This window comes from Dicentrarchus labrax, unplaced genomic scaffold (genome assembly GCF_905237075.1).
Source record: "Dicentrarchus labrax unplaced genomic scaffold, dlabrax2021, whole genome shotgun sequence".
NCBI classification, from domain to species: Eukaryota; Metazoa; Chordata; class Actinopteri; family Moronidae; genus Dicentrarchus; species Dicentrarchus labrax.
The window spans coordinates 20,875,714-20,895,205 of NW_026136701.1; the positions used below are offsets into that span (position 1 = coordinate 20,875,714).

Consider the following 19,492-nt stretch of genomic DNA (forward strand, 5'->3'; position numbering starts at 1 on the left):
TTTTTTTATCTCGTTGAATTCTCTACGCACCTTAATCAAACTTAATATATCACCACACTCAGGTGGAATTTAATTTCCAGTACAGGTGATAGATGTTGTGGTGTCTCTGCAGGGTGTCTGAGATGAGCCTGATTTTAGTTTATTCCTCTCAGCAGCGTAAACACAGAACAGTTTGTTTGAGTATAAACTAAACATATTGAATATATGAACATATTTGTTGGAATATGTAAACAAAAGGTCCCTAGCAGATGTTAAGCAGCTGTTCTGTCGTCATCCTCTCACCTCCTGTGATTGGAAACTCATTACGTAGATTCTTTATTGTCCCTTCAAGGAAATTTGTTGCCCACAGTCTCCAGACATCCTCAAATAAATACATAGATACACAACATAACCGCGAGAAAGACATCTGATACACGGACGGTTACCGAGGTGTTTTGTTGAGCAGTGCTACGGCAGAAAGGACCAAAACTCCTGCCCTAGTGTGCCCGTTTCCAGGCCGAGGATCTGTGTCTGTTGAAGTCTGAGAGGTTGAGGGTGGGGAGAGGTAATCATTTTAGAGGTGCTGTGTGTTAAATGCACAAGTTTGTTCCTACTGGAGGCGATTAACATGCTGAAGAAACAGGGAAAACACAAGAAGAGGAGGTTGGAGCAGCAACAGAAAGAGCTTTAAGTCTTTGTCAACATCGAATAAATCATTATTTATAATGTGCATATTAATCCTCGACGTCGGTCTGTGCTCTTCACTCTTTAGAAAACAACTGCTCAAGTGCTGATTCATCTTCACAGAGGCGACTACGTGGCGGCTGATAAATGTGTCAGAGAAAGTTACAGGTATGTTTTTACTCACAGTGTCACTCCCTCGTGTTCCAACGCTTAATCTGAGCATCGTTACATGAACAAGTGTTTGCTTGGTCTCCGTCAGTCTGCCCGGCTACAGTGGAAGCGAAGATTGCATCGCCATGGAGACGCTACTGCAGGGCTACGACGAGCAGGACGAGGACCAGGTCTACCGTGTGTGCAACTCACCTTTACTGAAGTACATGGACAACGATGTGAGTACTGCCGACTGATCATTACAAACACATGTGGTTTATATGTACATATACTTCTTATTTAACCTTCAGTATCTCAGTGTTTTAGCTTCAGTTTGTTTAAAAACCTGTAGTATTTTATTTAAAGCCATATTTGTTTGTTTTTTAAGCTCCTGAATTGGACGTCTGTGAGCAAGCTGGTTCTGTTATTTTCCTTTTTATAATTAATACTTTGTTCTTTTGTGCAAATACCATCAAAACAATGCCAGTAACAACATTTTATTAGTTCATCTTGTGCGTGTATTATTTTAGAGAGCACATCAAGAGATCCTGAAGGTTTACCACTTCAGAGGGGGAGGTAGGAAATGAAATATTTGATGTGTTCGGAGATTTAAGTCAGCCTTCCGGGCAGTATTTTAACCATTATAGGATGTGGTCTGCAATAGCTGTGGACATTCTGCAGGGAAGAGAATAGCATCCTACCTGTAGCTGACATTAAATGAGTTTTTACAGGGTTTTGCTCCCCTGAAGGCTTTGATTTGTATTTATTTGTTTGATGTTGACATGTTTCTATCTTTCAGATTAGTGAGTTTATTTATTATTTGTAGAAGGACAAACTGCTCTTATGTGGGGAAACTTTAAAGTACAAGGTTGTTGCTCTGGATGAGATTTAAATTCAAGGAGGAATTTACCAAACAAACTGAGTATTTGCTGCTGTCGAACCGGGCTTTAATTATTATATATTAATGTTAAAAACTGGTTAACATAAACAAACAACCTTGAAACTCACATTTTAACTCATTTAACGTTCTAATGTTTGCATTGTACAGAAAGTGCACTCACTTACTTTATTACTTAACTCCACTGGTGATGTGATTGACGCACCAAAATATGACATCCCCTTTCCCCAGCAGAGCCCCGCCTGTGTCAAACTACTGTCACAAGCACAGACAGGCAGAAATCTCTCATGAATGAATCAAAACTGTTGTAACTTCTGCAGAAAACGTGTGTATTTAGGACACTCTCGGTCTCAGTAAGGGGCTGTAGATACATTTAAAATCTGAGAGCTGATGAGAGATCTTTAATCCCCGGCTGTTCACAGTACGCCAAGCTGGCCATTTCCCTGAGGGTACCCGGAGGTGGAGCAAAGAAGAAGAAGGCTGCTGCTGCTGCTCCACAAGCCGGTGCCGGTGGGGCGCCGGCCGGTGCCGACGATGAGGACGATTACGAGGGAGGGCTGTGTTAGCCTTCAGCCTCCAGAGTGCCGACTCGACCCGTCTGCTGCTCCACCATTACACCCCTCCGTGTGCGAGTTAAAAACCTTGACAAACCCTTTCCGCTCTGAACGCCCAGATGTCTGGCTGTTTGATCTTAATTGTGCAAAAAAATTAATTTTAAAAAAGCAAATTTAAAAACCTGCAACAGTTAAAGTTGGTGTTGCAGAAGATTCGTTTAAGCAGCAGTTTAATTTGTGTTTGTTTGAGGTGTAATGAAAAATCTTTAATGTTCAATAATGTATGAAAGCCTGTTGTATGTAAACGATTATTTGTCGTCTCGGTGAAGCTGTAAATTCTGCTGTTTATTGTTTGTGAGTAGAGTCTTAAAGATTGGTGCAGGTATATTAAAATCAGAAACGCTCTATATATATTCTCTAATGGGTTGATCAGTGTATAGGTGTTTATTTGTACAGAGTTAATTTATTCAGTATTCATGGCTGCGGCCTGTTGAAAAATGTTACCGGAACAATATATGCAATCAGTTTGTTAATGCATGTTTGGAATAATGGTGAATCAAAGAAAAAAACACATGAATTTGAATAATTAATGCTTAGAAATGACGAGCACTGTTGTCTGCAGCATTAGCATTAGCACTTATTCAAGTTATTCAGAAAAGGTGAAGTTCCTGATGGCACAGCTTTTATTTGTAGACTGTTTTCATTCGTTTACGTTGAGGTGTGTGTGTGTTACCTTCCACCTTTTAAACTGAAAAATAGTCTCGGCTGTGTCTTTATTTCCTTTTTCCACAGTACAATCCTCGAATAAAAGCAACTAAAACATAAAAAAAGGGACCTTGCAGTGATGTTTTTCACTGCATTGAATTCCTATTTAATGCGGAATTTGTGTATTTTGTGATTTTAGCTTATTGCTCATACTGTAAATCATTTACATGCCAATTAAATATTATTCTGACGCCACATAACTAAAGGTGATAAAGGGATTGTTTACATTTCTTTTTTTTATTATTTTGTGCTGTTGCCCACTTCTTGTATATTCCTAAAAAGCATATCTCCAAACTTTGCACATGCATCAATAAACATTTCCATTGTGTGGCATTTTATGGTCTCTGTACATTTTCTTAAACGAGTTAGCAGACACATTTTCCACATCAGTGAGACGAACAGCAGCTGCAGATGTCTGCACCAAAATGGCCCCTGACAGACATGTAATGACTGTGTAGCTTCCTAAGACGTATTTATCTTTGATGAGGCTAATGCTCTCTCCCTGTTAAGCGATATTTAATGCACACATCCATGCTACTTTTGTGATGCCTCTGTCCCGACTCCTCCTCCCTCCCTCCCTCCCTCCCTCCCCCCTTCTGAATGGCTCTGATGTATCTGCAGTAGAACTAACACTAGGTGTCAGTACCTCACATCCCTCTCTACTGAAAGACACAAAAGGCCTCCGCCTGTATGACAGAGTTGTTGACCCCCTATTCCTCCTCCCCGTCCTCCTATCTTCCAATTAATACCTTCTATCTGCCCCACGTAACACATTTTAAATCCAGAGGTGGCTGTACTTCGTCGGTTGTACTTCCTGATCCATCAGATGTGCTGATTTCATGATTTCCTTTAAGAAGAAGTGCTAAAAATGCACTTTTATAGGTTATCCTGTTTATACTTTACGTACGTATACGTTTGTTGTGTGTTATCTTTGTATGGAAGCGTGTGTATGTTTGTATACTTGTATTTTACATGTGTGTTTTTATCTGATATGTGAAGCACTTTGTAACCGTGTGTTTTAAAAGGTAAGAAATAAAGTTATTATTAAATATATTATTAAAAAGATCAAAACTGAACATAAACGTTGCCATAATCTGACATCATACAGCTGTTCACTTCTGTATTCATTCAAATCTGCTGTATCATAATTAAGGGGTTGAAACCTGACCCTCCCTCTTACAGCATATGGATTATGGGGACTTAATGAGCACTAAGACTCCAAAAGCCCAAATATATAAAGACGTGGAGTCGTGTAATTGTCCTTCCAATACAATGCAACCCATTCTACACACTAACTGATATTTCTTTTCTCCCTTTTGTCAAACACCTACAATGATTCCTTCTTTTGGAAAGAGGTGGTGGTTGCAGCCATAATGCTGCATGTTGGTGACTATATTTAAATGTAGTTTGATTTAATGTATCTCCAACAACACTAAGATTTATGTGATTAATCCACGACAATGTCCATTATTTTTATCCCCTTTTTATAATAGAATTTGTTTATTTTCCAAATGCAATTTTTCTTTCCTTATATTCTTTTCTACTTGACCTCTTTAAACCTTTATTTGCTGCTGCAGTAAGGTGAGCTCTACCAGGTGAGCTACCGGGCCCCGTTAGTTAGTTAACTAAAACTAAGAACTAAAAGTAGCTGTGAAAAAACATTTTAGTTAATTGAAATAAAAATGAAAACTATACTTTGAGTTTTAGTTTTAATGTCTTTAGAGACATTGGTGTTCATGTTTGTTGACACTGGGATGTCTACATGACTGTAAGTCAATGTGTTTGTATTATAATATCTATTCTGAACCGACACATGATTTTTGTATGTTAACTTTTTTTGTGTTCATTAACATTTATTGTTTTTTTGCCTTTTTAATGGAAAAAAAAGATTTGTCCCTAATAACCCACCCCTACATTATAATTAAAGAACTAACACAGAAACTAATAAAAACTAAACCTGAACTAAACATGTTTAAACAATAAAAACTTAAATGAACAAACACTGAAACTGATTTGAAAACAAAAAATAAAAATAAAAACTAATGAAAAATATAAAACAATAATGAACCAGGTCAGCTGCTGGTGTTGAAACACAGATTCTCCAGCTGCTCACTCGCCGTCAAACAGGAGCTGAAAGCAAAACTCGACACCTTTCCAGACGTTTTATTTGCAGATCTCTGGACCTCTATCATTCCACATTACCTTAACATACAGGTACAATTTCACATTTCATTCCACCCTGACCTGACCCCCTTAAACTCGTATGTACATGTAATGAAAATCGGTCATGACAATAATGAAGTTTTTCTATCATGCTACAATGTCCTCTAATACATAGTTTGGACCAAAGGGCTTTGTGTGTCAGCCCTTCACGTGAGGAATTTTTTTTTTTGTTGTTGTTGTCGCTAGTTTTCTTCCTGCACAGCTGTGGCGTGTTCACGAATGTTAAAAACAGCGAGAGGTTCATAAGTGATGTGTGCGAGAGTCTACCGCTTAATGCAACGTTACCCTGATACAGAAACAGCCCCTCTGCTGGTCTCGACTTTAGCCAACCGGTTAGATGATTCAGAACATGGATGGATTGGCAATTAATTTCATTCTCTGTGAAGAAAAAACAGTCCACAGCGATTTACTTTCTCAATACAGCCTCAAACGGTTTTCCCTGTGCAGTAAACACACTCGGTATCAATCCATCTGAACTATACCCACATTAAATTTCATGCCATTTAAATAGTTTTCATCTTTTCTACAATCTCATATTCTTTTAGATCCATCAAAGCCTACATATTGTAACATATAACTCATACAATGAATATCTGTGAAAACAGCTCTTCCTGAGAAAGATATGTAGTTGATAAGAGTTTCAGTTCTTCACATACAAACAAAATAAGGCAAGTATTGTTTGATTATGTTTTCTGCGTTGTGTCTCTGGGGGAGGCTCCCATGTGGCCTCTTAAAAAAAAAAAAAAAGGTGGTCTTTATGTTCATGTTCCCCTTTTTTTCCTCGGTTCGCATCCTTTTCGAAAACATGGAGGAACAAGAGCTCAATATTGCACAGTCCCAAGTTTCCAAACGTTCCAGTTGGAGAAAATATAAGATTGTGCTCATGTGGTCGTTATTGTGCACTAATTCGTTGGAGGGAAGCCCTTAAAAAGATTAATGTTGCATTCACTTTGAGCTTCTCTACGCCTACCTTGCAATTGTGAAAATGTTAGTACACAGGCGTGAAGAGCGATGAGGCCTCTGGGCGTTTGTGTTTAAAAACCTACCTTTAAACTAGGGATAGCACTTTATAACTTACGAGAATTGTCCTAAAGGATTTCTTCTAACTGAACACCAGTGGGCTTATTTTATCCACTGGGTGCCAAACTCAGCCAGGTTTTTGCGAGATAAATACAGCACCGGCAAATTTGTCCTCAATGTTTAACAATGTGACTGCAATTGATGTCGTTTTTCCATCCTTAAATAGTAGAAAATACCAGTTTATAACTCAAACAAAGTGTATTAGTGTGGAGCTAACAGTGAATCACTGCCGTCAGAGCTCAGTTGAAGAGGACAGAGTTGGTCCTCGGATGCTTTGCACTCCCTCAGCAGGTGAATGTGCTGAAATAGCTGCTCACACCAACAGAGCGACCACCCAGTTTCTCTGATTGAGCGGCTCCCGTCCTGAAAAGCTCCGGCTCACTCTCATTAGTTAAACGTCCCGTCAGCCAAGTTTCACTCAGTTTTCTCTCTGGTCCACTTGATCATAGTCTCTGGCGAGCGGTAGAGGAAGATGAGTTTGGCGTACATGTCCTCCTCCAGGTCCAGCTCCCCCGTCTCTCGCACCAGGAAGATGTCGGTGCACAGCTTGAGGATGCGGTCCACGTTGGGCAGCTCCTCGAACATGATGGTGTGGGAAATGCCGCTGAAGAACTCGCGCACGAACTTGCCGATGACCAGAACCACAGAGGCGTACAAGCCCATGATCCTAGAGAGGAAGAGAGACAGAAAATTAGACCTCTACCTCCACCATCTTCCACCACTCTCTGACTGTTCTGTATCATAGTTCTCAGCATTATTTTGTTATAAAAAGTTACTATTTAGATTTTTTGGTGCTCCCGCTTTTCCCCTAAATCTTTCTTGTGTGCATCCAGTTCCATTTATACTCCGATTACACTCAACATCCCCATTATTAACTGGTCCTGGAGACATCTCATCAGCAGATGGAGTTTGCTCATTCCAGTTTTTATCACAAGATCTACTTCAGAGTTTCCAGTAATATGAAACCACATCCCGGCTTTCAAATGTGGATGAAAACATCTGGACGTGCTGCACAGGTCATCACTTCTCATCAAACATTATTTTTCTGTACACTATATCTCCTTACCACCGACAACTGCTCTGTTTAGAGTCGTGTTGGGTTGGAAACACATGTTTAAAGGTCCACTGTGTATCATTTATGAGGCTCTATAGGCAAAAATGGAATATTCATAGGTATGTTTTCATTAGTGATTTGATACCCTAAAATGAGCAGAAGGAACAAACCAAACACTGGCTGTAGACAGGGTTGTCAAATACAGTGTTCAGTTAGATGATGCCACTAAATTCTCCATGCTGGTCCTTTAAAACAGGTGTTGTTACTTTGATTCATATGTGCTGAAAGAACTTGAGGATGGTAACCTCATAAGTCTGATATATATATATATATATTTTCTATATACGCGTCGATTTTTAAGCTGAGTGGTTTGTGACCCTTTAAAGGACCAGTGTGTACAACATAGTGGCATCTAGTGGTGAAGTTGCAGATTGCAACCATTTGAATACCACTCGCCTCCCAAGTGTGTACGAAAACCTACGGTTGTTGCGAAACAAATGCAAGATTTGATTAAGTTAAGTTTTTGTTCAACTAAATATTCAAACTGTTATAAATACTTTGCAGGAGTCTGAAGATGCAAAATGATCCAGTAATTACAAGAAAATATGTAAAAAATGATGATTAATTACTTTCCTTCTCTGTTAATCACCTTGCGACCCTTCAGATTTATCTCACAATTGTTCCCGTAACAAGTGTAGGTTGAAATCACCATGGTGATGAAGGGAATACCCACCAAATCTTTGGATAACAACATCAGATAGTAACTAAAATGTGAAACATTTCCTGAATGTAAACACATCACCACGTACCCATATCCAGCCAGAAAGCCCAAACTGGGCGGGCTGACTTGGTCGCTGAATACGTAGACCTCCAGTCCTGCCTCATTCTTATTTTTTTCAGACCGCTTTGATATCGGGGCGGGCTCTGTCTGACTGACTGTCCACCATTCCTGGATTTCATCCCGGGCCCCAGTCGTTCGATTCAGTATCAAAGTTATGTTTAACAGCTCTTCACCTGCATATATAAAGAAAGAAATGATGTGATTTCCTCATAATAAATCAGATAAAAAGAACACACATTCTCTGTCTCCCATCCACAGAACCAAAACATTTTCTGTAAACAGGAAAACTTATTCAATCAAAACAAGACATTTTAGAGGAAATGAATGAAAAGAAGTCAGATTTCTACTTTATTAAGAAATATTATGCATTCATTTTGAAACATTTTTAAAAAACAACTATTTCTTTAAAGCCACTATATGTAGAATCTTATTATAATTTTAACATATTTCAGATGACTCTAATACAAAAAGAAAAGGAAAAGTTAGAAATCTTAAAATTATATAAATGTAGTGGCTTTAAATAATCCTACAAAGATGACTTAATAAGCACTTTAAAATTGGTGTCAGTTTATTGATGTTTTCACATTAAACAGAGGCTCCTGTGTTTCCTTTGCTTTCATCAAATCAAATAACAACTACACAAAAAGATGTTCACCGTGCATAAGCTCCTTAACAGGTTTGGCATCTGAGTCACTGGGGGCCCGAAGATAACGGGGGAAGATGTCCTTTAGGATCCTGCAGAGGAAAACACAGTTTGTGTTACTTAGTTTCTCAATATGTTGGAGCGAAACAATAAAAAGATAAACTATTTTGTCTCAGAGACTGTTACAGAGTTTTATATTATAGTATATTTTGTTTTCATATTTACTGTCGTCCTGTTTAATGGTGTATAAAATCCACTCTACCAATTATCTTTGAGAACTTTGTTCTCTCCAAAGTTCAAATATGCCTCTAAAGCTGTAAATATAACTCTAAAGCTCACTGATTAATAATTAGTAACAATAACTATGTATATAACATTTCTATTTGTGTACGGATTAAACAAACAAGACACATTGGTGTTGATCAGTGAACTTTAGAGGTGTTTTCAGTCCTAACAGTAAACCAGCGGTGCTCAAACCTTTTCTGTCACACCACCTACAAAAACAGATTTCATTTTTATGAATCATTCACAAGTCAAATCGAATCCAAGTGTCCTTGGGCAAGATAATGAGCCCCAAATAGATCCCAATGGCTGCTCTGTCGGTGTGAGTGTGTGTTTATGGGTCAGCTTAGTATCATCATCATCGAGCTGATATACTCACACATGTGATTTGCTATCGTTCTTTTTCAGGAGCTGTATGAGTTGTTTTCTTGTTTTCTCGTCAAGTTTTGTCACGTGTTTTCCAGAGGCTACTTCAGCCTTGGCACCGAGAGTAAGGTTTCTGAAATCACAACAAGAAATTGTTTAAAATACGAACTTAATTATTTATTTGATTCACTGATTTGGCCATATGAAGGACAGTTCATTTTCAAGATCAATGTATCATTTATTTACATTTTACAACACATGGACAGAACAGAATAAAATAAATATACAACAATACATACACACACTTATATCCATATATACTGTAATTATACATGTATACTGAGAAAGTACAGTATATGCAATGTCAGTGTAAAGATCCATTTATTTAGGTATAATAAATATAATACAGTTATATTTAGGGCCCAGTTCAACGGTAGCAGGAAACAATGGCGGCTGCCCTGGTCACACACTTAAAAACTACATTAAAATGTGTTTCTGAAAAGATTTTAGGCGAGAAACCGGCAATGCAGAGACAGACTCTTGATTCATATTTAAACAGCACTGCACTAAATGGGACCAAAATTTACAAAATGAACATGTTGGTTGTTTGGAAAAACACTTGAAACTAGTGACTTTGTCCACTAATTAAATACCGTCATTGGTTAAAAGATACAAACGTTTGTGGTGAACGGACAAGAAGAAGAGAGGATATTTCATAACATTTTGTCACTGCGTACCTTTGCACGGACCAGGACACGGTGACGGGGAATTCATCGTCAACATTTCCCAACATCTCTATCAGGTTTTTTCTGCTGGGTGGACTGATGGTCCACAGAGAGTTGGAGCTGCCTTTCAGCTCTGCGATGGTCAGGTCATTGTGTACGTAGCTCTCCAGCCACTGCAGGGCATCCTAACAGCGGGCGACAAAAACCACATATTAGGAACAGAACGTAGCAGAATTTCACATCAGCTAATTCGTATTTAAAACACTAAATTGTTTAGGTTAAAGCCACTATTGTGTAGAAATCTATGTGGGTCAGTCCTCCACTTTGGTTCAATGTGTATTTAATGGATTGCTTTTAAATTTGTTCCCTGTCTTTTCAGCATCAGTTCAATACTTAGTTTTTGTTTGTTTACTTTTAGTAGAATCAATTAGTTGACTGACTGAGTGGACGACTACTATTATAATAATCAATTAGTCACTTTTCAGACAAAACTGCTGAGCATTCCCTGGTTCCAGCATCTGAATTGTGAGGATTTGTTATTTTTCTTTGTCCTATTTGATTTATAAACGCAAAGATTACAGATAATAAATGTATGTTTGCAGCTAATTAGCGTTAAGTGAGTACTCGGCTGGAACGAGTATCCAGTACAGATGATGTACTTTTTGTAACGTGTGTCAATATCCGTTTTCTAATAAACAACACATAGCACCTTTTATTAAAAGATCAAGAACATTATTCTTAGGCTAATTTCTGAGGCTGTTCTGTAAATAGTTGTATAATAAAACTCCTGATCAACACATATATCAATGTGAGGCTTAAATAAACCACTTCTACACTACAAACACAGATAGTTTAGTTGGTTGAACGGATACAGATAATGGTGTACTCGCTCTTCCATAGTAAGTTTTTTTAAATTTTTAAATCTTACACATACAGACTTTAAAACTTACAGAGGGTTTAAAAGTGAATACACAAACTAGATCTTCTAGAGGAATATAACAAGTAAAAAACTATTCTTCTCCGGTGTATTCACTGCCTGGTCTAAAACTTGGTCGTACAACTTGTATGATGTAATCAATGTATTCTCCATTACTCTTTTTCAATATAGTGAATTATCCAAAATTATAAACACGACTGACATTTTGTATTTGTGTTGTATTTCTTGTACTTACCTCACGATGATTATATATCTTCATAAAATCTGAAAACTCTCCCGCTGAGACATCCTTCAGTTGGTTTTGCTGAGCGCTCATGGTGAAGATGGGCTGTGAGAAGAGGACATTGTTTTGGGAAAATTAGCGATAGTCTTAAGGCTATAAAAGTCTTGAGACTACAAAAACTTGTAATGTTTGTGAGTAGGTGAGTTAGGTGTTACTGGAAAAATAAATCTATGCCATTATCAGATTGCACTGAATCACAATCAAACATTAAACCCTGCAGCCAGAAAACTCACACAGCCTAAAAAATGTGACCACAATCTTCTGGCTTCTCTCTCCCCTCAACGATCACCAGCAATCACACAAACTAGGGATGCACTGATACCGATATGAGTACTTAATAAAACCCTTACAGTTCTAAAAATGACTTTGAAAACATATTTTATTCTCATCAGATGTTCTGACTGTAACAAATGTAGATGTTTTTGTAAAAGTCATCTGTAAATCATCTCCAAACTGCTGACATTGCTTCTCGCCCGTCTACCTGCTCAAGTAACGAGAGGTTACAGAACACCAAGCTGCCTAAAAAGTGCCACTTCAAGACATTTAAATAAACATCTGGTTTAACCTTAGAATGAATCACAGATTTATTTACTTCTTCAAGAGCTACTTCTACTCAGAGAAGGCAGGATTTAATTTCATTTTGAAATGTTTTGGCTTTAGGCATCTCTTTGTTCCTCAGTGAGGATTGTTTGGGCCTCAGATGATTTGATAAAATGTCCACACCTGAAAGCCAGCCAGGGTGATTTCAAGCGAAACATCCAGCGGCGTGTTGACGACTCCAGCTACAGACTTCACAAGGGACATGAAGAGCAGCGGGAACCAGACGATACAGATCAGCAGCATTACAATCATCCCTCCCATCCCGTACTTCACCACCTTCTTCTTCTTCTGGCCTCGCGGCTGGGGATACCTCTGCAGAAGGATGCGATAAAGGACAGTGAAATGTATTATTTTCATCAGCAGGCAGTTGTTGTTTTTACATTACAGTGCAGTGTTTTCATTGTTCCATCTTTACTCCAGATAATCTGATGCAGAGGTAATGGCTACGTGTTTTCTACGCCTGGACTCGGGGGCGGTTATAAAAGTAAAGATGGAACAAAAACTTTCAGGACAGGAGGTACTTGCAGACTGATTCAGGAAAGACTGCCAGAGTGCATTATTTACTATAGTGAGACATTGAATGCAAGTATTTTTAGTGCACTTTTGGGAATATTAGGCACCACAGACACAATATATCTAATATAACTAATATACAGTTCATTGCAGAAAATGAGAGCTGAGCCAGAATCTAATATTCACATAAAATCAACTTCAACAAATCACAAAAGTAAATCTCAGCTTGAATTCCAACATGACAGACTTTGGCTCTGAAACTGGTTCTTCTCACACTAGACTGATGCCACAATGATAAACACCTTCTCAGACTCTCTCCAGCATTTGAGGATAAAGATGTGAGCGTAGATATCCTCCACACAGATCCAGCTGGACAGAGACAGCGAGGTATCGGTCCAGACCCAGTCCATCACGGCTCGCAGCTCCGTCAGGAACGGCACCAGACGAAAACTGGAAATAACAAGAGTCTTAGTTAGTCAGAAATATCAAAATATCAAATATCTTTATTCGGAAAATCATCATTGTTAATTTTGTCCAAGAGAAGGGCATTGCTATACATATTTGTAGTAAAATAAACACTTAGATTTCTATATTTATTTTATTTTATTGTTTCTACTCAGAGGCCTAAACAGAGATAAAAAATTCTCTTATTTAAAATTATATCCAACATACAGTATATAGTAACAAACAGTCTGGAGATAAATATGGCAGAAAACACAATGGTATGTGGTGTTCATTAAACCCAAAAATATTAAATTATTTTTTTTTAATTAGATGATTTTACTTTAAAAGATATATAATAGTATAATAACTAGAGGTGTGGTTTCCAAATCTAAAACATATTACATGAATAATGAGCATTACATAGCATAACCATGGCATGACTAGGATTGCGATTATTTTCATTATCTATTGATTAATTAAGCCTATTGTCTACAAAGTGTCAGAAAATATTGTAAAGTCTTTTATCTAACCCACAGATCGAAACCCAAAGACAAACCATTTCTAATGCTACAGAAGCAGAGATCAGTAGTAACAGAGTACATGAGTAAAACAGTAGGAACGAGTACTTTTCATGTTCCTTTTAAAAAAACAATACTTCTACCCTTTACTCAAGTATATTTTTGAGCCAGTAATTTACTTTTTACTTCACTATATTTGCATTTACACCTTAGTAACATCTAGTCTGCTGTAAATGCGGGACTGAGTGTGCCGATGTCGAGAACAGGCAGCTTCCAGAGACAATATCTGGCCAAACTTTCTATACCTAAATCTGAAAAGTAACTCATAGTTTAGGTAATTTGTTAAGCTGGTACTCTATTTTTACTTGAGTAGGTTTCTCTTTCTTTTCAAAGGAGTAATTATACTTTTACTTAAGTACCGACCACTGTACAAAAGAGAGAAAAGAAGCATATCCTCACATTTGAGATGCTAGGAAGAGCAAATGTTCTGTATTTTTGCTTGACAAGCACTATTCAGGACATTGAAAAAGCTTAATACTGCCGTTATCTCCTTTGACAAAAAACTTGTTTACACACTTTAGACACAATCAACTCTAGGTATAATCTACTCCGTCTCCTTTCATTCTTCCAACAGCAGCTAGACACGAGCAGAGCCTCGGACCTGTTTGCCCAGCTGGAAGAAATGATACTTTCCCAGCATAACTCACCCTTGAAACAGGAAGAGGTTGACATAATTGTAGCTCTTGGTGAGGAAGTTTCCCAAAACGCGGGTGGGGTAACCACAGCGGATCTGATAGGCTGACAGTCCGAAGTAGATGCACTTGACAAAATACCACATCTGGGCAACCATGTTCTCGCTGAAACGCCTACGAAGGAAAGAGAAGCGAGACAGTTTGTAAGACTTAAGAATTTTTCCATTTATAGGCAGAACAAAGACTCAAACATTAAGATCTCTTTTAAAGTTCCTTTCAGCTGTAAAACATTAATATTAAAACTTAAAGATATTTTAAGCATGTTTTTCTTTATCTGAATAGACAGAAGAGACTAATAAATACATACATAGTTTGACACCTCAAAATATTAAACTTTAATCAAATTGATCAGGACACTTTTAGATCAAATATCAAACATATCTAATGTGAAGTACAGTTCTTACTTTTCTGTGACTCCTGGTAGGATAAAGAACATCCAGAAGTGGATGCCAAAGAGGAGGATGACCTGGAAGATGACCTTGCCCATGACAGACTTTCTGAGGTAGAGGGCCCGGTCCACCACCATGGTCCCAAACTGGATCAGGACCATGACCAGGAAAGGTCCCGGCACCTGATCCTCCGAAAGAGAGGACGTGATGTCTGCCACTGAGTGTTTCTAGAGGGGATACGCAGCAATGTTAATCTAGCGAGAAGTGATTTTGTTTGTGGTTTCAGGTGAAAAGAATAATTTTGATCTAAAACCTACACCAAAGGCCCAGAATCCAAACACAATGATGATGAAGTCGACCGTGTCGGCGAGGAACATCAGCACGTAGACGTCTGTGACCGCGCTGTACTCTGGATGGATCAAGTTATGGAAGAACTGCCTCATAGGAAGGTAGATCTCCATGAACCTACAGAGAAATAAGAAGAAATTATGTTACTAAAAAGTGAAAAGAAACAGGTCAAGGTACGTCATATATGCTCTGTAGAGTTCTTTAAGACTGCTCTGAACTGGGTTTAAGAGTTTTTATGCTCACTATGCTGGTATTTAAACTGTAAATTGTGGTCATTGCTACAGAAATCATTTCTTTTGGCTGCTGATGTTTTGGGATATTTTATAATCTTAATGTTATAATCTCAGTAAATTATTATTTGGATTGGCTTTAGTCATTTTTATGGTTCATGACAGGCTTTGGGTTGATTTAAGGGACAATTTAGGTTGTTTTTAGGATTTAATATTAGTATTAGAAATATTATTACTGCCCATCTTGGCCAGGAACTTCTTAAAAAAAAGAGATTTAACCTCAATCAGGTTAGATAAAGGTTGGAGAAATACACAAGTTGACAGACACCACTGGTTTTATTTTGAAAAAAACATAAATGATTGAATTATCTTCTCTTTGTGTTTCAGTTACTATTGTGGATGTAATATCTCAGAAACCACTTGTTCCACTGTGATTAAATTTAGAACAATAACAATAACAGCACTTACAAAAATTACAATGACTGGCCTAACGGGAATGCTGTAATTAAAGGTCTAAATTTAGACCTTTGAAAGGTTTTAGCTGCTGCATCACTGATATGATTTTCCACAATGCATCGTCCATTATTCGTCTAGAATTCTTGCTGAGCACAGTTCTCATCAATGCCCTCATAAAGTTACACGCTTTGTTGTATAATTACAGTCGGTAAGCAGCTGTGGGTGGAGATTAAAAGACAAAAAAACCCCGAGCTGCCTCAACTTTTATGACCCAGCTATGCTTCAGTGTACCGCTTTATGATGAAAGCTTTTCCTTTGAGGAGCTGCTCCCTCAGCTTCTCCATGATCATCTGTTTGCGGGTCTTCTGATGGACGCTGGCCTCGCTGCCATCCTTGCGGCTGCTGTTGTGGGAAGCGGTACTTCCTGTGGAAACAATTTACATTTCGAGTTGTAAATGAACCGTGACGAGGTCTTGAGTCACTGATACAGCAACAGAGTCCAAATCCAAAGGTCAAGGCTAGAGACCACAGGAAACTGAGTTTGTTGTGAGACAGAACCCAAACGATTCCTTCTGTTTATTATTGTTTAGAAGAGTCACTGCTTGTTACTCTCAAGGCTTTGTGTTAAGGGAGAGAGTGTTAATTGTTGATTTTCCCCATTCAGGCTCATGTTTTGAAGCAGTTGTCTAATTAGTAGGAGGCAGATGTGGGACCAACTCAAAGTTTTGCAAGTCACAAGTCCTAAACAAGTCATAATGCGCTCTTCACCAAATGTAATGCCATTTTAACAACAGAACAAACTAAACTAAATCTTTTTTTTCCCCAACTTTTTAACCTTTTTTAGTCTTCCAACCACTCAAAGCGCTTTACACTACATGTTATATTCACACAATCTGGGGTTCAGTATCTTGCTCAACATGCAGAGGGAGGAGCCAGAGATCAAACCGCCAACCTTTCGATTAGTGGATGACCCGCTGCTGTTGGACTGGTTCAAACAAAGTGGATCTGGGGAATTAAGTGTTGACTTGCTGGGAATAAATAATGTTCATGTTGGTTGTTTCAGCACATGAAGGGAAAAGTAAATTATTTGTGGCACACTTTTTAAAATAACATACCTTTCAACCTAGAATGAAGTATTTTCAAGTCACTTGTTTAAGTCAAGTCGAGTCATTAAATTTGTGAGTCTGACTCGAGTCCACACCTCTGGTAATAAGAAACAGACAAGATAAAATAGACTAGGATCTTCACCTCTCTTGGACCGTGCAGAAGAGTGGAGAGATCGGTGAGAGATGTGCGAACCTCCGCTGGAGCTCTTGCGGCGCTGGTAGGTCTGCTGTTGCGGGTAGTGCACCAGGACATGTCCGGAATCAATGGAGGTCCCAAAGTTTATGGATCTCAAGGTCTGGTTGGAGCCTCTCCTCTCGCTGATCAGTGAGGAGGCGGGTTCGGACTCTTTATCACTCTCCACCTTCTCTTTACCTTCGTCCTCTGACTCACTCTGACGAGAGGCTATTTTCCTCTCTTTGGGATCGTCTTCGTCCCACAGACCATGACACTGGAGACGGAAAGAGGAAGAGAAGAGACCACGTTGTATTTCATGCCCAAATGATTTGACAGTCTGGTCCAGTTGCATACAAATATCTGAACAGTCACAGTGTTTGTCCCATGAACAGCTAACAGTGCACAAGGTTCCCTGTCTGTGCAGCAGGGACACACACATCTACATCGGGTCAATACCTTTTAATCAATATTGGATATCAGCCAGGCTGTGTTGCGAAAAGCAAATGCGGTTCCTCCCTGACCACAGATACACAATCAATCAGAGGAATATAATATTCTTTGCATTTTACATATTCTTCATATTTTGGTTTTCTGTTGTCTGTAAATGTAATTAATCCTTAAGGAAACAATGTGTTGTAGAGTTTCCCTTCAGTTAAATAGATGTAACCACTTAAAAACCCACAAACATTCAATCAGTTGGTGAATGTTTGTGACGTTGTAGAAGCTTTCTGTCAGGAATACATTTTATGTTAACACACAGACTTGTTTTGAAATGTTGTGGCATGATTATAGATACTGAATATCAGCATAGGGTATTGAGTACATTGAGTATTATCACAGTGATTTACAAATATTGGCATCAGCTATAGGTTTGCAGAGACGTCTGTCTTAAAAAACAATATTCAGGTGTCCATAGGGACACAGAAAACAGGTTTTGCTTGCTGTGATGATTCCTCCTGCTCATACTGGCCATTTTGTCCCCCATCATGTAAAGGGATGGCCTCCTTTATATATAGAACAATTATATCTATGGGAAGCGCTAACTGGCTGATTGTGTTTAACAGATAAGGCTGACAATATTATAGATTCCTCTAGACCAAAACCAGCAATGTGTGAACACTTTCTGACTTCCACAACCTGTCTGCTGCACTCATCTCTAAGCCCATTTGTTTCTATTGAAGAGGTAAATCTTTAAAACTAAAGTACTAAAGTATAAAAAATACAAAGTAAACACCTGGGCACTTAATGCAACTAAAAAGTGCAGTTGCTGGAGACTGTTTTCAGCAACAGGTTAACACACATTTGGTGCTCTGTGAATATTTACAGCAGCAGGACAGTGTAAATAAACCACAGCGTGTGTTGTGTTCATGGTAATAAAGGAACATCTCACCCAATCCAACGGAAGTCTACGGCACAATATGTGTTTGTGGGATCAATTCATTTTTGTTTTGTTCTTTTAGTGGAATTTGGTCACCATATTACCCTATGCACATATTCAGGTTAACATTGTCTAAATAGTCTGTGTTTGAAGGCACCTTGAGAATGGATCTGTGGAAGAAGAGAGCCAGTAACTGGACCAGGTCATAGTGTACGTAACCGTCCTTCTTCTCCACACCAATGATATTGGGAGGGTGATATGGTTTATTCTTATCTATCTTGTTCTGGTTGAAGGGGAAGAAGCCAAACTGGAAGAAGTACTTGACGACAATGGTGACCTGGAGGGAAAACAAAACAGTGAAGCTGTCAGAACTATGTCAAAGTTTGTAGAAACATAAGAGACACAAATTCTGATCTTACTCTTAGGGCTACAATGTAATTAAGTGTGTAATAAATACATCAGTGCAAAAAATCGATGTCAAAAAGTGTCATACATAAAATGATCTTTATAAACTTCTTTTAACTTTCTGGCGTTCACATCAGAAACAATCTAGTCCAGTCCTGTACCAGAGGTTAATCTCCAAATGAAAAATACTGTCACCAACACTAATAAAACCCCCCAAAAATAATACAAAATCTACTTTGATTTGACTTTTCTGTAATTGTTTTTAGAAATGACATCTTCAGACCTCAGTATAGATAATGGCAGTCATCCAGTAGCGCTTGCTGGGCCGTGGCACTGACAGCATGGCCCAGAGGAAGATGGTGATGGGAAGGACCAAGGTGGCGCATGAGGCCGACACCATGTGGTTGATGATGATGACCAGGTAGCACACCATCTCTGAGTGAGCCACCAGCATGTTGTAGAGGGCGTAGCAGAGCTGGAGGATCAGAGGCTGCCTTGTGTAGAATGTATCTGACTGCTCCAGCTCCTCATCATAAAACATCCTGCACAGACACAGAGAGATAAATGAATGATTTGGTGTTTGATTATTTTTCTGGTTCTAAAACATTACAGAAACACAAAAGGGTTTATCATTTCCTTCGATTAAAAAAGATGTGACTTTGCTTTGCATTATTCTAAACTTGCAGATTATTCTTGATTTACAAAAGTGCCTGC

General features: G+C 38.5%; 2 protein-coding genes and 1 long non-coding RNA gene across 9 annotated transcripts in view; 2 read left to right on the forward strand and 1 right to left on the reverse strand.

The window, feature by feature from the left end:
* The window catches only part of napgb (N-ethylmaleimide-sensitive factor attachment protein, gamma b), a 6,647-nt gene extending 3,284 nt beyond the window's left edge, over window positions 1-3,363 (forward strand). Inside the window, exons 10-12 of the mRNA XM_051408282.1 lie at window positions 752-831; window positions 923-1,052; window positions 2,134-3,363. Of these exons, the coding sequence (XP_051264242.1) occupies window positions 752-831; window positions 923-1,052; window positions 2,134-2,277 (354 nt within the window). The 3' untranslated portion in view covers window positions 2,278-3,363. The remainder of the gene's footprint in view (window positions 1-751; window positions 832-922; window positions 1,053-2,133) is intronic.
* The window catches only part of LOC127367977 (uncharacterized), a 269,916-nt gene that overhangs the window by 129,377 nt on the left and 121,047 nt on the right, over window positions 1-19,492 (forward strand). The gene's annotated exons all lie outside the window — the stretch shown is intronic.
* The window catches only part of LOC127367885 (piezo-type mechanosensitive ion channel component 2), an 86,122-nt gene continuing 71,807 nt past the window's right edge, over window positions 5,178-19,492 (reverse strand). For all 7 annotated transcript variants that reach the window (XM_051408124.1, XM_051408156.1, XM_051408133.1 and 4 more), the window contains 15 exons: window positions 19,062-19,320; window positions 18,531-18,710; window positions 16,963-17,269; window positions 16,006-16,138; window positions 14,998-15,145; window positions 14,696-14,907; window positions 14,247-14,405; window positions 12,880-13,027; window positions 12,188-12,376; window positions 11,417-11,509; window positions 10,257-10,429; window positions 9,533-9,652; window positions 8,884-8,963; window positions 8,197-8,401; window positions 5,178-7,000 (listed from right to left, as the gene is read on the reverse strand). In XM_051408124.1, the coding sequence (XP_051264084.1) occupies window positions 6,748-7,000; window positions 8,197-8,401; window positions 8,884-8,963; window positions 9,533-9,652; window positions 10,257-10,429; window positions 11,417-11,509; window positions 12,188-12,376; window positions 12,880-13,027; window positions 14,247-14,405; window positions 14,696-14,907; window positions 14,998-15,145; window positions 16,006-16,138; window positions 16,963-17,269; window positions 18,531-18,710; window positions 19,062-19,320 (2,659 nt within the window). In that variant the 3' untranslated portion in view covers window positions 5,178-6,747. The remainder of the gene's footprint in view (window positions 7,001-8,196; window positions 8,402-8,883; window positions 8,964-9,532; window positions 9,653-10,256; window positions 10,430-11,416; window positions 11,510-12,187; window positions 12,377-12,879; window positions 13,028-14,246; window positions 14,406-14,695; window positions 14,908-14,997; window positions 15,146-16,005; window positions 16,139-16,962; window positions 17,270-18,530; window positions 18,711-19,061; window positions 19,321-19,492) is intronic.